A 19,844-nucleotide genomic window follows, 5' to 3' on the forward strand; every position below is an offset into this window, starting at 1 on the left:
TTATTTAATGCCTACAAAAAAATATGTGTGGTTGTCATCACGGGACAGTGTGGAGGAGAGAGAGAGAGGGAGAGGGAGGTCAAGCCAGTCACTAGTTCAGAAGGAACGGTCATTACACTGTGTATTATGATAGAGCCCTAAACCGCAAGCTGACAGGTAAAAAGACGAGGTCACTCGCTACAGTGAAACTGCTGTCATGGAAAATTAAATGGATGTTCCTGACTGGTAGAAGATGAACAAACAATCCTACCCAAAACTTGCAAAATCAGCCAGATCAGAACTCTCCATCTCGGCCTGTAGCCGCAGGAAAGGGTGTTCAGTTCTGCTGGACGCACCATGAGTGTAAGACTGCTCTTAAGCCAGTGAATTTAATAATGTTCCTCCACAAACACTTGTAACCTAATCTTGGTGAGTAAAGGGTTTTTAAATTATGAATAAATATAAATAAAACCATATAATCATAATGTAGACAGAGTATACAGGCTAATGGTGGCATTATTCTTTTAATATTCAGCTTCACCGCCGCCTTAATGCTAGATTGTGAAGAGAAGTGGAGAAACAAATCTTGCAGAGCCTTTATCTTAATTTCGTTATTGCCAAAATACCCGTCATCATTTAGAGTTTATTTTAAATTTATTTGGTAAACAAGATTTCTTTTCATTGGTGTGTTAGCCAATTTAAAGGCTAAGTGTATGTACCCAGGCCTATTTAGAGTGCTGAGATGTTACGATGTTACAGAGGACTTATTTTATTTCTTTGTTCCAACTTCCAAGTGGCCTATAGTCTACGTTTGTTAGGAATAAATGTTGTTAAAACATATAAATGAGTCATTCTTGAAAAAAAGCATTAGAGCTGTGTGCATGAGCACATTTGAATAATGTCGGGCTGTAAACGGGTTCGGGCTTTATAAAGCTGTCAATCAAAATGTACCTGTCAGACTCGGGACCTAATTTTTATGGCCCGATTACAGCTCTCTGCATTCCCGCTGCAGTACCGCGGGAGCCGGCCACATTTCTTACTGTGTGGGAGTAAATTTCTGAATAAATTGCGGGAGAGATGTGTGTGTTTGTATAAGAGAGAGAGAAAGAGAGAGATCTCTCTGACCGCGAGCCTAAGGTCGCATAGAATGTATTCAGTTTCTAAATGGTTTAGTCTCAAGCCAACAGTTTGGTGATGCTGTCTGAGCCTTAAGTCATCATTTTTTTATTCCACTGGTAATACCGGATACCGGGGTACAATATGAAGGCGGTTTGACAGTATCAAAATTTGCATACCGCCCAAGCCTAACACACATACATAGATAAATATATAAATAATCACAGACGTAACAGTAGGCTATTTCACACTTGATGATCTGCAGTTATAATCAAATTATATTCATAGAAGTGTTAGTAATAAACATTTATACTTAATTATAAGTATTTCTGTGTATAAAGCATCTATTTTGTAAGATTCTCGTATGATTTGTGAATGATCATATTTGGTATTTGGAATTGGTACCCTTGGTGACACATACTGACCTTTACCGTACTGTACCACTTAGTGGAAACTAAGGAATCATTAAGGGCCATTAAAGAAAGCGCCAGTATGTCCATATCATACACCTTCTTGCACACAATGCATTATTTTTTTTTAAAGTGGTACCAACATTATTATAATATGAATAATACAACTGCTTTTATTTCAGCCAAAAAGTGTGACATTTTCTTGCAACATAACTGGGGAAATATTTGAAAACTAATACTAATTTCACAGGAAGGATAATAATTTTGCCTTCAATTGTATACATGGCCTCTTTAAATTTCACATAATTCTAAGTCTTTAGAAAACTTTGAATACTGCTGTACTGACAACTTCTGTGTTTTCACTGTGTTTTATATCCCTTTAAATCTTGAAAGCCGCAGACCACCATATGCCATTAAAAACACATCATCACCATTCCAGAAAATGTCTCCTTTTGTGTTCAATAGAATAAAAAACATTGTAATGAGGAATGATTCGCATCAGCATGAGCTTGACAAAATGACAACGATTTAGATTTTCAGGTAATCTAGGTAAAATTGTTACCTTCTAAATTATCACAGTGCATTCTTATTACACTTTACTAAAAGGGATATTATCAAAATTTTATAATTTACTCACCCTCATGTCATTTTAACCCAGTAGGTCTTTACTATTCAGTGAAAACTGATTTAATTTGTCCTTGGAGCAGAATATTAATTCAAACATCAGCTGCCTGATGATTAAGTACTAAAACAGTGTATCGGAGGAATACAGAATGTAGTTTAACAGCCTCAACACTCTTCACACACACACACACACACACACACGCACGCACGCACGCACGCACGCACGCACGCACGCACGCACGCACGCACGCACGCACACGCGCGCGCGCGCGCAATTTATATAAATGCTGGGTTCCATACAATTAGTTTGTGTTAGACAACATGAAGGAATAAAGTTAGTGTTTAGACATTTAAGTGGATTATAACAAAACAAATAAGTAGTCACTTTCCTCTCAAAACGTTTTTTTGGATATTACTTATTTCTACATTTGTTCATTACTGTAACACTTTTATTTAAGAACATTTGAGCTTGTTTCAGTTGTTAGTTGTTAGTGCTTTCATTTTTATTTTATTTAAAATATATTTAACTTACTTGTTAACTAAGTCCCATTTTGTTATTTTACCTATTATTTTTATGCAACAGTCAAGTTGCATGTTAATTTGCTAAGCGAAGAAAAGTGAAGAAATAATTCATTTTTTTGCATGCTGATTTTAGTGAAATCATGAATATAGTTCTGTATAATCACCGTACAATTTTGAAATTTAGCTTTTATTTGTTTGTTTTGAGTAGGCTATTAAGTTCATAAAATCAGTTCAAACTTGTATTAAGTTTTTTTTTTTAAATATCTGCTGTTTACTGTATCAAAATATGACCTTTTGAAATTGTATATTTATTGGCTATAGTATATCGGTTATCTGCCTCCAAATCTTAAAGGGTTGGTCTATTATGATGGCATATGTCAAACTTGAGTTGATGTGTAATGTAGCTGTGTAAACATAAACAACATCTATGAATGTAATACACTCAAAGCATACAGCGAACAAAGTTTGGGGATTACAAAAAAATATATATACATCTGGGCTAGTAAGATCACAAGGGCTTCCAGTTATGCATATTCACCAAGTGCACACACCCCACTCAGCGAAGAGGCATGACCAGAGGTGCTGTAATGTTATAGCAGTCAAAGCTTAAATGACGTCCAAACACTGCTTTTCCACAGAGCTTCTTCTGTTTCTGTTTTTGGGCTTCCAAAGACACAACGCAAAGAGAAAGTGCTGAGAGTTTAATTTTAATTATGTTCCAGAGAATTTGACAAAGGAGATCTTCCAGAATCTCTTAGTTCAGCGCTGAGTTCTGCTAAAAACTTGAAGCTGTGGATTGTGAGCCACAACCTTTAAGTCGTTTTTTTGTTAAAAATTGATCAACTACATGCATAGTTTCTAGCATAAATGGTATGTTGCAGCGAGGATGTAAACAAGGATGCAAACAACAGGAAATGTTGTTCGGCACCCATAACAATTTAGACACAAATTCATATTTATTAGTCAAACTGCTGTAAACAACATCCACTTTTTGTGCATTCTGCATCTCAAACAAAAAACTTGCAAAAAAATAAGTGAACGTTTCATTGTACTTACACTTGCTTATTCTGATTATATGTGAACGACACTTGTCAGATTTTATTTTAGAGAGCAGGTGTGAGCTGTGTGCTGTGTTCGGTCAGTATGAAAACCATACTGTGATTTTCTACAAAAGAAGCATGAGTACACATTGCTTTGCATCTTTTAAACACAACCAAGCCTTAAAAATACATTATGAACCCCCTTTTTAGGAGTTATCAGTTATCGATATCAGCCAAAAAAATTTATATCGGTGACTGTGTATCCTTACAAACAGCAAACATAATTTTTTAGTGTAGCATGCATAGCAATGTACAATATTGTAGGCTATTCTATTTTAAATTATAAAGCATTCAAAAATAACAATAGTATGTATAATAGTAGAAAAAAGTAACTGATTGCAAATATTTTATTAATTTATCATTCCATTTTCTTTATTTGTGGAATTATCATTATTGCTATAGTGTCTCACCATTTGTGTAAACAGCCTTTACAGTTACATAATCTGCACTACAAGCCAATGTAAGCATATCTTCCAATCTGCCTTCAGGTTATGCGCATGTTAGCAGTGGAGTGGTATGCTAGCCTCATTACACAGGGAGTATCCCAGTAATTACCAGCATACGGCTTGTGTGTTTTTGTTGACAGAGAGACACCCCAACAACCCAAATGGCACATTCTGCAAACGTTAGCCCACACCATATGTGGCAGCTCTGAAAAGGTGATTTTAAAAGCACATTTAGCAGCACATGCCCGTTTTAAAGTCATTACTTCACATAAGTGCTGCTCTGAAAATGACTCAAATGCCGCAGCACTGTAAAGAAAGACAAATCCAACTCCTGGCTTACAAAAAGCTACGAATAATTATTGGATCACCAGGATACAGTAATGCAAGCTGTGACATTTGGGAAGTTGTCACCATGGTAACATCGCTACAGTGAGCGCTCATTCTTCATCCCGGGCTGGATTTATGAGTAAATACCTGCTCTAACAGAATAAAGCCACAATACCAACAGGGAATTGTGTGCCACTGAGTATACAAAAAACAGTAAGGAGTCAGGTTTTTTTTTTTTTTTGTTGTTGTTATTTAAGTGGATTTATATATGTGAGTGTATAGATGAAAGTAACTCAATTAAGCCACAGAATATTCACAGAAATTACGGTTCACTAAAAATCCACTGACAATGTTTTCCCCTACCGCTATTTTATTCTGCTGTAATTCACAGCATGGCAGGAAAAAGACATTGCAGGTTATTTTTCCTGATTTGCAAGCCTGCAGTGTGAAAAGAAGGCAATTTTCATTTTTAGTTCACGTACTGTGAAGGTAACATCTTCTATTCTGATGTCATCACTGGATGCCCTCTAAAATAAACCAGAAGAGCAAACAGCAGAGTCATTTTCAGACTAATCCCTCAAAATCAGGTTATTTATCACACCAAATGAATCATAGGTTATTTGGCTGAATCAGTCAGAGCAGTTCTTGGATCAACATCTGAATCACTGCGAATCACAGTTTATTTTTTTACGTTTCTGAAATTAAAATCAGTATACTGTAACTTTTAAATGCATGTTCATCAACTTTTGTGAATTAGTTGTTTATAAACATTTGCAGTTTTTGGCAATAAAACTAAATTGTCATTTTAATTATGAACTATTTAAACTTAAAACTAATGCTAAGGAGACTTACTTATGATCCAGTTTTGCAAGTAGTCTTATTTTTTTATTTGCATTTAGGGATGTCCAGATCCAGAGATGGGTTGCAGCTGGAAGGGCATCCGCTGCCTAAAAAACTTGCTGGATAAGTTGGCGGTTCATTCCGCTGTGGCGACCCTGGATTAATAAAGGGACTAAGCCGACAAGAAAATGAATGAATGAATGACAGAAGCATCGGATCGCGTTTCAGTATCAGTAGATCAGTAGATGCTGATCAGGACATCCCTACTTGCACTGCAGATATTTTTACTGGCCCTGCCACAAACAAATCAATCAACTTATTGTTTTTGAATATTTGTTTGGACCCATGTAATCTTGTAAAGTAGTAAATAAGATTCGTGCAATATCAAAATTGTAAGTTCCACTGAAATTCTCAAATCTAATTTTGATTTCAATGCATAAATAATGTGTCTTTAACAAAGAACAAACAAGCAAATCACAAGCAATAGCACAAATGCATACAATAGGTTTCTATTTCATGTATTTATTTAATATAGATTACAAATTATTAACCAAGGGCATTGTATCTTTTTTCTTAACTAGCATTCATGACATAGTAGCAAGAATTTCAAACTTCAGAATGATACACTGGAATAAATCCATCAACTGTCCTAGTTATCTTTCACACTGGCCCTGGTACCTTATGTGGTTCTTATCATAGAGAAGTCATGGAAACATGGGTATACCGTGGGTTGAAAAAATAACGTTTTTGTAATACCGTTCCTAAGGTATGTGTAATTTTTTTTTTATTTACACACACATTTATATATATATATATATATATATATATATATATATATATATATATATATAAATATATGGGCAATTCCATGCAAATGTCAACATTGCCATAAAAAATAATTTAGTTTTCTCCAAAATAGAGAAACCGTTTCTACATTTTTTGTGTTAGCAAGTTTTTTACAGTACTTTAAAAATACTCGTAAATGTATCTGTCAGTATTTCAAACTATTATATTTAATTTGCCAAAATCACACAAGTGGCAATTTCACAGCTGTCACATCCATAACGGAAATGTGTCACATCCATAACGACACTTTTTCTTCATAAATGCAAACATGTCAAATAAAATAAAATCAATCATTTTAATTCTATAGTGAGCCGACTCAAACTGTTTGATGAGCATTGTGTCTTTTAAGTAGTGCAGTTTAACTGTCAGAATTTCTAAATAATCTGTTGTCGACTGTAAATTCGCAAACTTTTTTGTCACATCCATAACGCATGTTTATTTTCCTAATTTAAAATATATATATGTATATGTATAACATGTTTACATATTGATATTTTTCTGCTCCCAGAACTCTGTGTTGAGCTGTTTTGGAAAATATAAACAAAAGTTTCGATATAATGTCAACATATACTTTCTGTGTGAAATTATGTTTTGAGTTTTTACTGCAAATGTCACATCAATAACGCTGGAATCGCTCATATATAATATTATTTTATTTATTTATTTTTCAGAACAACAGTATCTCCAGCAGAAAATTCCAAAGATGCACATCACTACAGGATAACCAAAACCAGGGCAGGGCACGGGTGTAACAAGAGATGCCTGGTTGCATTTTCCTTAGATTGTTTTTTTATTTCGGTAAACACCTAACATTTCGTTCAATGTGACTTGTGTGTATTCTGACCACATGTGCTTTTTCAATAATGTGTTTACTGAGTTTGGACATTTAAAAAAAAACTGTTTAAATGCATTCAGCCACATTAGGCATTATTATTATACCATTTTTCTACAGGAGGAAAATGTTAATCACTTCCAAATACTATTGCATACTATTTAATACAAGTACAAGTCTGTATTAGTAAATGCCCTTTATGAAATGTAGGCATTGACATTCCTGAGTGCATTATGTTCTTAATAAAATTACATATAACAAATAAATTATTGTGATTAAAAAAAATCATATAAATCTTTTTTTTTTGCAAATGTTCTAAACTCTCTTGAAATGCTCATTCACAGGCCTTAAATAATGAGCAAATGATAAACCTTCACTCTATTTTGGTTCAACTAGTGTTCTGTAGCTCCTGGTCAACTATAATTGAGATTCATTGCATATTTTTATATTATTGCGGATGTGCACATTGCAATATCGATGCTGAAGCAATATATTGTGCAGCCCTAACTGAAAGGCTGCTGCTTGGGCCTTATGGACGATTTTCAGTCACCTGGATGGCAACAAATCCAGAGACCTGCAATATAGACCCATGAAGTTTACATTTGTTTTAAGCCATAAATATTTAGTTCACCTCATTTTTTTTAACAAGGTGTGAATAAATAACAATTTTCTGAACTTTTTTACTCTGTATAGAATTGCTGTAGTAGTTAATTTAATAAAACTTGTAATAAAATATCAAATTCAATGTATACAACACCTTGTTAATGATGCATACTTTATACATGACAGAAAACAATACATGCATTCTATATTAAGCATACTTTAAAGAGTTTTATATGAGAAATGCTTAGAATGCAATTTAACATGGTTTATGCATGTTCAGCAGAAAAAATTACGTGCATTATTTTATTTTTATCATAACTTGGAATAAATTATGCACAGAGTCCACTGCAATTACAACATGGCACAAAAATAGCATATGTTAGGACCAATTATGAGGAGTCTGAAAGTTGAAATGCTGGGCGCTATCATCTCTACGCTAATAGTCCCACTCATAATCTTTAAATCATGACCATTTTTCATCTTTCATATGCAAATTATTCCTCAGAAACGGACTGCATTCCCTGTGGCTAAAGCCTATAAAACACTTCCACACTTTGATTATAAAGTGATATCCCAGAAATCATCTTGCTCCAAGAGATAGAGAGGGAGAGAGATCATGCCACCCATAATGCTTTGTGCCTTCACTTCTATTAATTAGTGTGCAGAAATCAAAAGCTTTGCATCTGATGTCTGAGAGAATTCAATTAGGAGGCAAATGCCCTTTTGTGTTATTGAGTTAGGAGCGGCCACACAGCTCAATATAATAACCTCCATACAGAGAAAGGACAAACAGAATACCCAAGGGCTCATTGGAGAGACCACTCTTTCCTCAGAGAGGGTCCAAATGGCCTCCTCTCAAGCAAATGTCAACGATGTGCTTTCCATATGAACCGGTGAAGCATATCCTGCACTTTCATTATAAACAAAGAAAGACCGTCATGGCCATTAAAGGTAATAAAAATATTATGGTTACATGTTTCTCATCATAACGTCTATAAAAAGGCAGCAAAGCACTTCACTTTCAGTAATGTATTTTAACATTTTCTCTTTTCACAGCACATATATTTGCCACATATTGCACTGCAAACTAACCTTATTACATTCTCCATAAATTCTCACATTTTTTCACAACGTCTGTGAGAGTAAATGTGTTCTGATGTTATATGCCATTTTGTTGTTCTGGAATGACTGACATTAACCGCAAATGGGTTGGATTGTACCATTATTATGCATCAAATACCATGAAAAGTCAATGCATAGCTACTGCCTCAGATTTTTCTACCACTGAACATTTTTTTAAATAAAAACAAACAAACTCCTGGTAAATTTCATCATGAATTAGGATAAGAAATAAAAAAGCATGTGTTGCATTATATGAAAACTTCCAGTCTGTAGTAAAAGGTTGGACACAACAGGGTAAAATGTAAATACACTATGACCTCTGTAACTGCATTCACAAAAGAATGACTCTTATAAGTAGGTGTGTGTACGGATCACAATTCATGGTTTGGAACACACGTGACTCACAGATTAATACTTTTTTTACACTTGTAGATTAATCCTAAATTTGTAATGACCGCAGAGAGATTGCCTCTCACGTCATTCATATAACATGTATGAAAGCATTTAGGCTTTTCTGTAAAATATAATGATGACAGATAAAGTTGTGGTAGGTTATTCGGGATGTGGTGGGTTTCTTAGGTTATTAAAGGTGTTTTCTGTCACTACTTGTTTAGCTTGCATCAATGCATTCAGTGTAAGATGCATAATTAATCTTTAAAAGATTGCGATCGCAACACCCGTGCCACATAAATTATAAATGATGATGATTTGCATGTTTATTAATCCTTCGATTCGCTGCATTCAAATCTGTATTTGAAAAATGCAAAAATCAAGAAAGAGATTCAGTCTTTATCTTGAGTAAGTTATGACGTTACAAACAGTCAAATAACACAGAAGTACTGGAATAACAGTTTATAGTTTAGATAAAACCACTGTATATTCCAAATCACCTTCATATGCATTTAACTTGTAGCTCAAAAATGAAAGTTGTAGGCAACAATTACATTATTCAACCAATAGGTGGCAACAATCAACCATCAAAATTATGGCAGTGAATATTTCTTCAAAAATATTAATCTAGCAATGAACCATGAAGTTTTATTCGTGAATAACTCAACAATTTATTGAAAATGAGACTAAAACTAAACATGCTATCAGCAACAGTAGTAGTAACGGTGAAATGTTCACAGTACTGAATATCTTACAATTTATTCTTTATCAGCTGATTATTTCTTCATTTATTTGGAATGATTTAATTCTTCATTTCAAGTTCTCATTGTTAAAACCAAAAGTTTCTTGCAGTACTGTTTTTGTAATAAAACAAAAACAGTATACTCCTTTTTTTGGCTGAAATGGTCCAATTCGTGAATAAAAAACGATCCTAACCGTGAGATTTGTGATCCGTTACATCACTCCTTAAAAGCTAATGCAAATTACAAATTTATTAAGTGGACACAGAACTAATTTCTTAGAAAAAAAAAACTAAAAACTTGTAGACTAGACTACTTTGTAGACCAAACATAATTTCATAATCCTGATGGGTACAGGAAGAACTCCCTGAATTCCAAATTAAACACTGAAGTAGGAATAATGTTAGACCCGCTGAGCATGCAAATCACATTCCAACCAAGTAAACAGCAATGACCAATTGTTTACAATCATTTTTTGTGTTTAAAGGGCCATGATTAGAGTTGCTCGCTAAAGGCCGTTTGCAAAGCAATTCGCCTTCAACAATGAATCCACATATAACACAATAAACACATCACCTTGTGGATTAATATTCCAAGTATTAACACCTAACTATTTTACTTGGCCTTACCTTGTCCTTGTCCTCTACCAGGTCTGTTAGCACATCATCAGGGTCCAGAATTCCCCCATCACAGTACTCAACATGGTGGGTTCGTACCAGGAAATCACCCTCCTATAAACAAAGCATCAGATGTAAGTTATCAGCAACACAACACATATTGACCACAGTGATATCAGTTACTCAGAGTCCCCACAGTGGTGTCTAAACTGTAACCAAAAAATCAGGGCTAACAATATGCAGTGTGTATGCTAATATCAGAGCTCTTTGTATCAGAATACTAGGATATGCAAGCAGCACTGAACATTTTTTTCATTACTTTCAGTATCATTGCCAGACAACTCATCAACAGAACTCTCCTACATGAGGAGTGCCAAGAGGCTCTACCATAGAGCACATGGACTTTTTCTGATCAATGCTGACAAATCACAGACAGAACACATCAATACGCACAAATAATCAAACAAACAAAAGACAATAAAGTTTTGTGAACTTGTCAGCACCAACTTAGTTTCACATACTGTTGTGATGTAACAGATATGTACTTAAATGTCAAACTTCAGCTTATGCCAAGTAGTGAGGTATAATGTCAAGACATCTGCACAACAATTAGCTTAATTCCATCTTTTGCCTAATCTTATGTCATTAGATCTGAATCCAGAACATGGAGTTGATTTACTTCGAACACCGACATGCAGAAAAGTAGAGGAAATACAAGTGGGAGGTAGGGTATGCTTATACTGTGTTTGCTTTGGCTTGGAGTATTTGCAAAACTTCACTGATTGAAAGATGACTTCATTGAAACATGACTTTGATATGGGCATACCCTGTTTATTCTGGCTGTAGGACCACAGAACTGTCAGCTTGCAAAAGACAAACTGAGATTGTGTGTGTGACTCATATTTAGACAATGTTCATTTTAAAAGCCTAGTCTTTCAGCACTACAGACAAAGAAAACTGATTTTGACCTTCTTTCGGTACATACCCACAAGCATGAACACATACTGTACATGACCTAGTTAAATATACGATTTTTATACAATTATTTTGAGGAAAAGATGAAAAACCCATAAAATAATAGAACTGACCGGAAATAAAATGTGTTTGCTAAACGGAGTCTTTTTCACTGTAAATTCCTTTGAAATATGCATTTATATTTGATATTTGATGCAATCTCAACCAAAGCATTATGATAGGGTGACAGACTAGCTCTTGCCCTTTAAAAAAAAACTGCCAATAGTGTTTTGTTTTAATCACAGCTTATTCACAGTTCTTTGATTAATGTAATTTATTAAATGAAAAGTAAATGAGAAGCTACTTAAAGGGGGCAGGGCCTGTCAGATACTAGAGAGTATTTGATTGGTTATTATGAGATGAGAAACTGTACTGTGAGGTGACGTGAATAAAACCGTTAATCCATTTGGGTGGAAGTGATAAACAATAAGCTTAGTCTTTTATCTTCTAAATGTAAATTTTGTCACTGTTTTAGGGAACACTAGCTAATAGACATCCTAAAAATGAATAATACTGCTACTAACATCTAAAAAACTAAATAGGACCTTTAAGTTACTGATTTATTTTAAACCATTTTAACCCTAAATACATAAACATTAACCCTCTGAAGAGATGTTTTTGATACATGCATATATTGCAAGCCTTGTATTGGCAGGTGAATGTACATCAGATCTTACAATACAAATAAGCTATGCATAATAATGTCAGTTAATCAAGTAATAAATGTCTATTTGACATTTATTTAAATATAGCGAGCTAATGTTAAATAGATTTCTTGGAAACACTTAGGCTTCAACACCCCTATCATAATCATTTTCTATAATAGCTACTGTACATAACATTATGCTTCAGTATTGTTGCTGTGAAACAGCCGCCTAATTAACAAGTTCACAGTCTCGAGCAAGTTTAATTTTTGATCAAGTGTGAGAGATGAACTTTAAAAAAGGGTGCACAAAGACATCACATTACATATGCAGTCACATTTGTTTTGTTCAGACGGTTTAAGATTGTATGTCCATCTGGGAGTCTGTGAAATCTGGTTGAGACTGTTCCTCTAGATGATAATCAATGGAGCACAACTAAATATGATTATATTCCAAGTAGACCGCATGTGTTGTACATTTTTGCAGTTTTGCTGCTTGGAAAGTTCAGGGAGGGGAATAGACAGAAGAGAAAACATTAAGAATTTTAAGAAAAGATAAAATTAATTTTTTTAAACATGTCAGATCATTATGACATGGCAAAAAATATCCTCCAGAACGAGAGGCACAAACACATTTTATCATCATCTCCATCGTTAAACAATGCTGTCCCTTCAGGCATTTAGAGGTTTACACAGCGAGATTTCTAAAGTTGCATGTTCACTCATCACCCAGTCGATGCTAATTTTATGCCAAACATGAATTATTTCTTATTGTACAGCCTCTATGACGTGAGAGTCATGCTAAACACTGAAGAACTCCCAATGCATCTCAGAAAGCTTGTATTTCACCAAGCAAAACCATGACACAAGATCCCATATAAACTCATCTCATTCAGCTCACGAGCAAAATGACGTTTGACAGCCAACACACCTGTTTAATCATGACTTCAACTAAATGATCCCCAAGCTTTTGAGCACTTGCAGTGAGGCAGTGTGAATGAGGGTGAGCCGAAGGCCATGAGTGCTGCACTTTCTGGCATTCAACCAAGGGCGTCAGCGTGCCAGTCTATGGGAATAATGCTGTATTACATGGCACATTAAGGCCTATTCCCAGCTACGAGACTATTGAATGAGGGTACGTGTGTAGCAAGAGATAGCGAGGCTGCGCTATAATGAAACGATAGAAATCTCTGGAACATTTCACCATTTTTACCCTGATGACGGTGAGCAGTGGGGCTCCTGCCGTATTGCTAAGATTGCTTTTGTTGGCGCAGGATCCATTACCAACCCTAACATCATTACCAGACTCATAAACAGTAATGATGATCATGATGGTGATGATAATGATGCAATAAGATGTTGTCCATCTCAAAGAACGATCTTCCACCTCCACACCGCGTTCCTGCTCTTTCTGGTCAAATATGAAAACACCAATTTAGCTGTGTATTGAATTTAATAAACATACCATTTTCTGACCCACACTTCGTTTTCCGTTATGGATCGTAATATAGCCTGAATGAAATGAGATTTCAGCTTTTTTTTATAAGAAAGCACAAATGAAATTAATATTATCCTGGGCACAGAGGCCAACATGAAGACATGTGTATGTGGGTAATCAGTAGCTAAATGAGACTACCACATAAAAGAGAGAACCTCTTCAGACAGCATTTGTAGACTCTATATTGCTGCTACTGCAATGCTAATATAATCTACATTAATATGTCATAATAAGACAAATACAATTCCATTCTCTAACACACAGACATCCTTCCATCACATATAATGATGAGTTTGTTACTTAATGATGAGCAGTTACTTAAACTAATTATTTAAGTATGCCTTGTCAAATAAACAGATTTTAAAGTACAGCTAAATAGTACACTAAAAAAAATAATAAAATACAGAGTGCAAAAGTCTAAATTGAGTCATTAGGTGCATTCAACTTCATGCAGCACTGCGCAGACCTAAAGTCTTAAAGAGGTGCATGCAGGTTCAAAATTTTGTACGGCTTGACGATGCGCAAACGCCACGTGACTGTCACATGTGGCATCAAAGTACCTCGTCAGTGCTCCAAGATCAGACGATTGATTCAGCCGGTCCAGCATCTGAAGAGTGACTGCAGGAGCTGCGATGGCTACACTGATATAATACCATTGGCTGAGTTCACCATATGACAACATCCATGTATGTTAACTTTTTATACCATCTCTATCTTGTATATCATGCTTATTAACAGACTATACATGTTTTACTGCAGTATCTTTTGTTAAATAATTAGTTTATAAAGGCTAGATTGTTACAGAGGTTTATTTTCAACCTTTTTTATAGAGACTATTTAGTGCATTCAGCTCCATAAATGATTTAAAGTATTTATTTATTTTAGTGAATAACCTAAATTTTACCTCAAATAATTATCATCAGTTATCCTGCCATTCTAAAGGTTTGTTAACAAATTAAGTTTAAGAACTATTTTATTGCATAATTATACATTTATTTATATGATTAAAAATATTTTATTTCCTGTCAAGACATTTATGCATAAATTTTAAAAAGTGACACTGATGTACCTGTTCTTTGTGGGAAATTTCTACTTTAAGTGTAGCTTACTTATTTTGGGAATGTCCTTTTGTTCAATCTTTTTGGATTAAAGCGCTTTTATTAAAATGCTTTCATTATTCAAAACAATCCAATTCATTGTTAAAGATTTATTTAAAACACATAACACACTAATATATATATATATATATATATATATATATATATATATATATATATATATATATATATATATATATATAGGAAAGTTTCCTATCTATAAATGTAAATAAAAGTAAACCCCTTTTTAGCACATTCAAACAAGAAGTATTAGCCTAAAGAACTTTTAGATTTTTAAACTCTAAAAATTTGTGCTTATTGCTTTGCATTTAATAAGCCTATTCCTTTTTTATGTTTATATTAACCTCTCGTTTCCCCTTATTTCTCTCATGCGTTTGTTACGCATTTAATTCCTAATTCCCTTGTTGTTTAAAAATGAACTATAGTTTGTAAAGACTGTATTCTGTTTATATTCTGTACTGTAAATCTTTTGTTGTTATAAATAAAAAAATTAAACTATGACGACGCAATGTGATCGGTCATCATAACTGCCGCAACTTTGAGCCCAGAAGTGTCTGGCTTGAAGGCTCTGTTTTCAACTTCGCCCTCGCTTATGATCGGCTGCTCACTGATCACAGGCTGCTTCCATGGTTCAAGTTGAACACACTTAATCTTAAAAGTCAGACATGAACACAAAGATTACAGCCATTGGCTACATTATGTGCTCGTGTGAGAGGAAATAAAACTACATACCAGCAAGTGGCACATCTCTGTCAATCAAAAAAGTTAAAGAATAAATCTATAAAGAATGAAGCTTACCTTTTTACACTAATCTTGCTTATCATGCTAATCTTCAAATAGAAAAGTATCTTTGGTTTTAGCTCTTGTAGTATCACTTTGTTACTTTTGACTTATATTTGCTAAGCTGAACAGCCAAAGTAATTCATTCATTCATTTTCTTGTCGGCTTAGTCCCTTTATTAATCCGGGGTCGCCACAGCGGAATAAACCGCCAACTTATTCAGCAAGTTTTTACGCAGCGGATGCCCTTCCAGCCGCAACCCATCTCTGGGAAACATCCACACACGCATTCACACACACACTCATACACTACAATTTAGCCTAACCAATTCACCTGTACCGCATGTCTTTGGACTGTGGAGGAAACCGGAGCACCCGGAAGAAATCCACGCGAAGGCAGGGAGAACATGCAAACTCCACACAGAAACGCCAACTGAGCCGAGGTTCGAACCAGCGACCCAGGGACCTTCTTGCTGTGAGGCGACAGCATTACCTACTGCGCCACTGCCTCGCCTCCAATCAAAGTAATGTCAAAGTGAATTGTACAGATAAGAATGTTTAACAGATAAGAGATTCTGCATTGCATTACATTACATTACATTACATTACATCATTATATTGGGGGGCCCAGTTCCCCTTGAAGTCAAGTTAATTGTTTTTTATATATAGCACCAGATCACAACTTCTTTTAATAAACAAGCTAAATGGCCATATGTAATATCTGTCTCTACATAGTTGCGTGATTACAAATTTCTGCTCGCTGAATCTACATAGCCACTCTCTGCTGTATGGGAATGAGACGCCACATCTGACAGGACCAAAGAAGAATCGAATCGCGCACAGTGGAGTTCTACACAGCCACTCTCTGCTGTATGGAATTGAGAGTGCATGCCACATCTAACAGGACCGAAGACGCTTGTGCACTCCTGTATATTATGCATAGCCTACAGCAGCCAAAACAAAGGTAAATGATGTGTGGGAGAATAATGCACTCGCAGCAGCTAAAATATATACAGATGCGATGCTACCTCTGTTTAGTTTATTGGCGCGACCCGCGTGAGTGATGCATTCTTTGTTGCAAGTGCAGCCATTGTATCTCCAGTGTTTTGAGCTGCTGTGACGCGTTCGCCCCTATCTAGCAGCTCATCCAACATGACCTACTCCGGAAGCTCCATGAGTCTCCCACAAATTTCCGTGATCCCCCAAAATTAGTTAAAATACTCAGAAATCATGGTGACGATAGTGAATGTACAAGACAACAGATCGCGAGAGGCACAGTAATGTTCTAAGCATTAAATTTCTTTGGTTAAATGAATAGAGCAGTAAAAATATCGCGAGTGCAGATTCATCTCTGAGTGATCTGCTGTCTATAGTTGGAGACGAGCAAAACATTTGAATGGTCTTGCATGTATTTAGGCCTTTTTACATTTATAACAACTGAAAGTTCTGTTTTGACAATATTGCAAGTTCACTAAAAGCTGGCTGGAATTATTAGATAAATAAAACTTTGTTTGTAAACATGAATATTTAATAATATATATTATTGTAATACACTGATTGCTATAAACAGTAGTTTATAGACCTCTTTTCTTTAGGTAAAGGAGTATTAGATTTATAGGTGTGCGTTTTAATTCTTATGCATCAAACATATGCTCCAAACTTGTTCCTGATTGAGAGACATGTTAAATTCTTCGTTCATCATTTGCAATGTTTCCAAATTGCATTGTAATTTTTCATAACAATTTTTATATCTGTGTTGTTATTTTCTGTGTCGGTTCATACCGCTGTGGCAGCCCCTGATAAATAAGGGAATAAGCCACAGTAAAATGAAAGAATGTATTATTTTCTGTAAAGCTGCTTCTGGCCATGACACGTTCACACCAAAATGGTTATAAGAGACGTGTTTAAGGTTTTATATGCAGCATCCTTCATTTATACTCTAAGGTAAGGCAACTTAGGCAAGATCTTCTCTTAAGCTTCATACTTGGAGGTTAAATGTGCTCAGTGCATTATAATGCTTGAAGCATTCAAATTAGTGCTCAGTGTCAGCCGATCACCATGACAAGAAATCAGTACTCTGTATCAGCTGCAAAAATTTTGCAGTGACAAAAGCTACAAACTTTATGAATTTAAAATATGTAATATTAATGTTAATTTTTAGCTTGTACAGTTCAAATAATTGTTGTTTTTTACTGCTGTCATTACGAGAAACAAATTAACACTATGACTCCTTGTGTCGGTGTCAGTCTGAACAGCCGTGCCACACCACACCACACCCAATACTGTAAACCTAGGGGAAACACTAGTTTATGTTGTATAACAAAATAATCAGGTAATTTTGAGTTATGTTTACCAAAGACCATATTTTACTCATCAATTTATCAAAAAGGTATATCCATGTTAAGTTACAGGTGTTGGCACCACACCTGCTGCACCACTCTAGTACAAACAGTATCTGACTGAAAGAGGTTTCAGATGGCCTGTTTATGCGAAGATAATAAAATGCATGCAAGCAAAAAATAATAAAGGTGAATCAACTAGTGAACTGAACTAAGGGCCGCTTTTTATACTGAGTCACTTCATTATATTATTATTTTTTTTTCTGATGGGATAGAAATTCAATAATGATATGGGCAGGTGTAAATGCCATCCAAAATGCATATGAGGTGGATATAAATCCAATCAAATAAGAAAATCCAATCATAGTTGTTGAAACTGTACGTATGAAAACTTGACACTACAAATTAATACAAATTAACATGTGAAAGTGTGTTATGGGTTATATGACCAATAGATATAACAGAGGAAATTTAATAAGCAACGGAAATGCCACAGATGACAGTTGTTTATTTATGCAATGTTTATTTATTTATTTATTATTATTATTATGGCACTTGAGTTGGATTCATTGGAACATGAATGAAACACAAAGCCTCCTAGCATATAAAGCCTACATTTGAATATCAATTAAGATATTTAGCTCACGTTTCTGTCAAAAATAGTAATAATGAAATGAAATGTGATGTATTTGTGTAACGAGGAGACTGACACGGAGGGATCCATTATGCAGTATTTATTGATCACAATCTCACTCAAACACACAATATGCACCTGGGTGCACACACACATCCACAATAGTAGTAATGGTTTCAGGAATGACGATGAACAGACACAGAGTGAGTTACCAGGCATGGGTCGAAGGCAAGGGGCGAGATTCAGAGTCCGTGTAGCAGGCTTGGGTCGAGGGCAGGCAGCGAGAATCAGAGTCCGTGTTTCAGGCGTGGGTCGTGGGCAGGCAGAAGGCGAAGCAAAGTCAGAAACAGGCTGGAGTCGTACACAAGAGATCAGGCTGGATATAACGCTCATTAATGCTGGCCGGGGCTGAACAAGACTTCGCAATGAATGAGTGTTTGTGTGCGGCTTAAATAGGGTACGTGGGTCGTTAACCAGATTCAGAACAGGTGTGTGCACAATCAGCGTAAGTGGATGATGTAATGCTAGAAGTCCGGAGATGGCGGCCTCTGCTGGCCAGCGAGGGGAATGACTGGGACCAAGTCGGTGACAGAGCCCCCCCCCCCCCCCCCCCAACGAACGCCTCCTGAAGTGAGAAGACTCTCGACGCTGGGGTCTTCCATGGGGGCGAGGGGCCGGCATATCCGGATGTTGCAAGTGGAACTCATCCAACAGTGTTGAGTCAAGAATGTCTTTACGGTTGATCCATGATCTTTCTGCTGGACCGCACCCCTCCCAGTCGATGAGGTATTGTAATTGACCACCCCGGTGTCTGGATCTCAGGATCTCGTGGATCTGATAGGCTTCCTCTCCGTCGATCATGAGAGGCGGGGGACCCTGTTCACCGGCTGCCACCTCCCTATCCGCCTCGGCTGGACCAACAGCAGGCTTGAGCAGAGAGACATGGAAAATGGGGGAAATGCGATAATCGTTAGGGAGTGTCAGTCGAAAGGAAACAGGAATTATTTGTTTATCTATTTGAAATGGACCCACGTACCTGGGACTGAGCTTCTTGCAGGGTAGTTTTAGACGGAGATCTCGAGCGGATAGCCAAACCCACTGACCTGGGGAATACGTGGGACCAGGACGACGGTGACGGTCGGCTTGTTCCTTGACCATTCGAATGGCGTGTGCTAGATGGGTGTGAGCTGCGTTCCATTACTCCTTGCATTTCTTGAACCAGGTGTCGACTGCTGGGAGTTCTGTGGTCTCACCTGACCATGGGAATAGAGGAGGTTGAAAACCAAGTACGCATTGGAAGGGAGT

General features: G+C 36.0%; 1 protein-coding gene and 1 long non-coding RNA gene across 5 annotated transcripts in view; both read right to left on the minus strand.

The window, feature by feature from the left end:
- LOC141376089 (uncharacterized) overlaps nt 1-19,844 on the minus strand; it is a 1,000,182-nt gene that overhangs the window by 674,197 nt on the left and 306,141 nt on the right. The gene's annotated exons all lie outside the window — the stretch shown is intronic.
- Nucleotides 1-19,844, minus strand: part of pard3bb (par-3 family cell polarity regulator beta b) — a 679,872-nt gene that overhangs the window by 639,178 nt on the left and 20,850 nt on the right. For all 4 annotated transcript variants that reach the window (XM_073912548.1, XM_021478865.3, XM_009304543.5 and 1 more), the window contains exon 3: nt 10,527-10,628. In XM_073912548.1, the coding sequence (XP_073768649.1) occupies nt 10,527-10,628 (102 nt within the window). The remainder of the gene's footprint in view (nt 1-10,526; nt 10,629-19,844) is intronic.

The sequence above is a fragment of the Danio rerio genome, chromosome 9 (assembly GCF_049306965.1).
Source record: "Danio rerio strain Tuebingen ecotype United States chromosome 9, GRCz12tu, whole genome shotgun sequence".
Classification (NCBI taxonomy): Eukaryota; Metazoa; Chordata; class Actinopteri; order Cypriniformes; family Danionidae; genus Danio; species Danio rerio.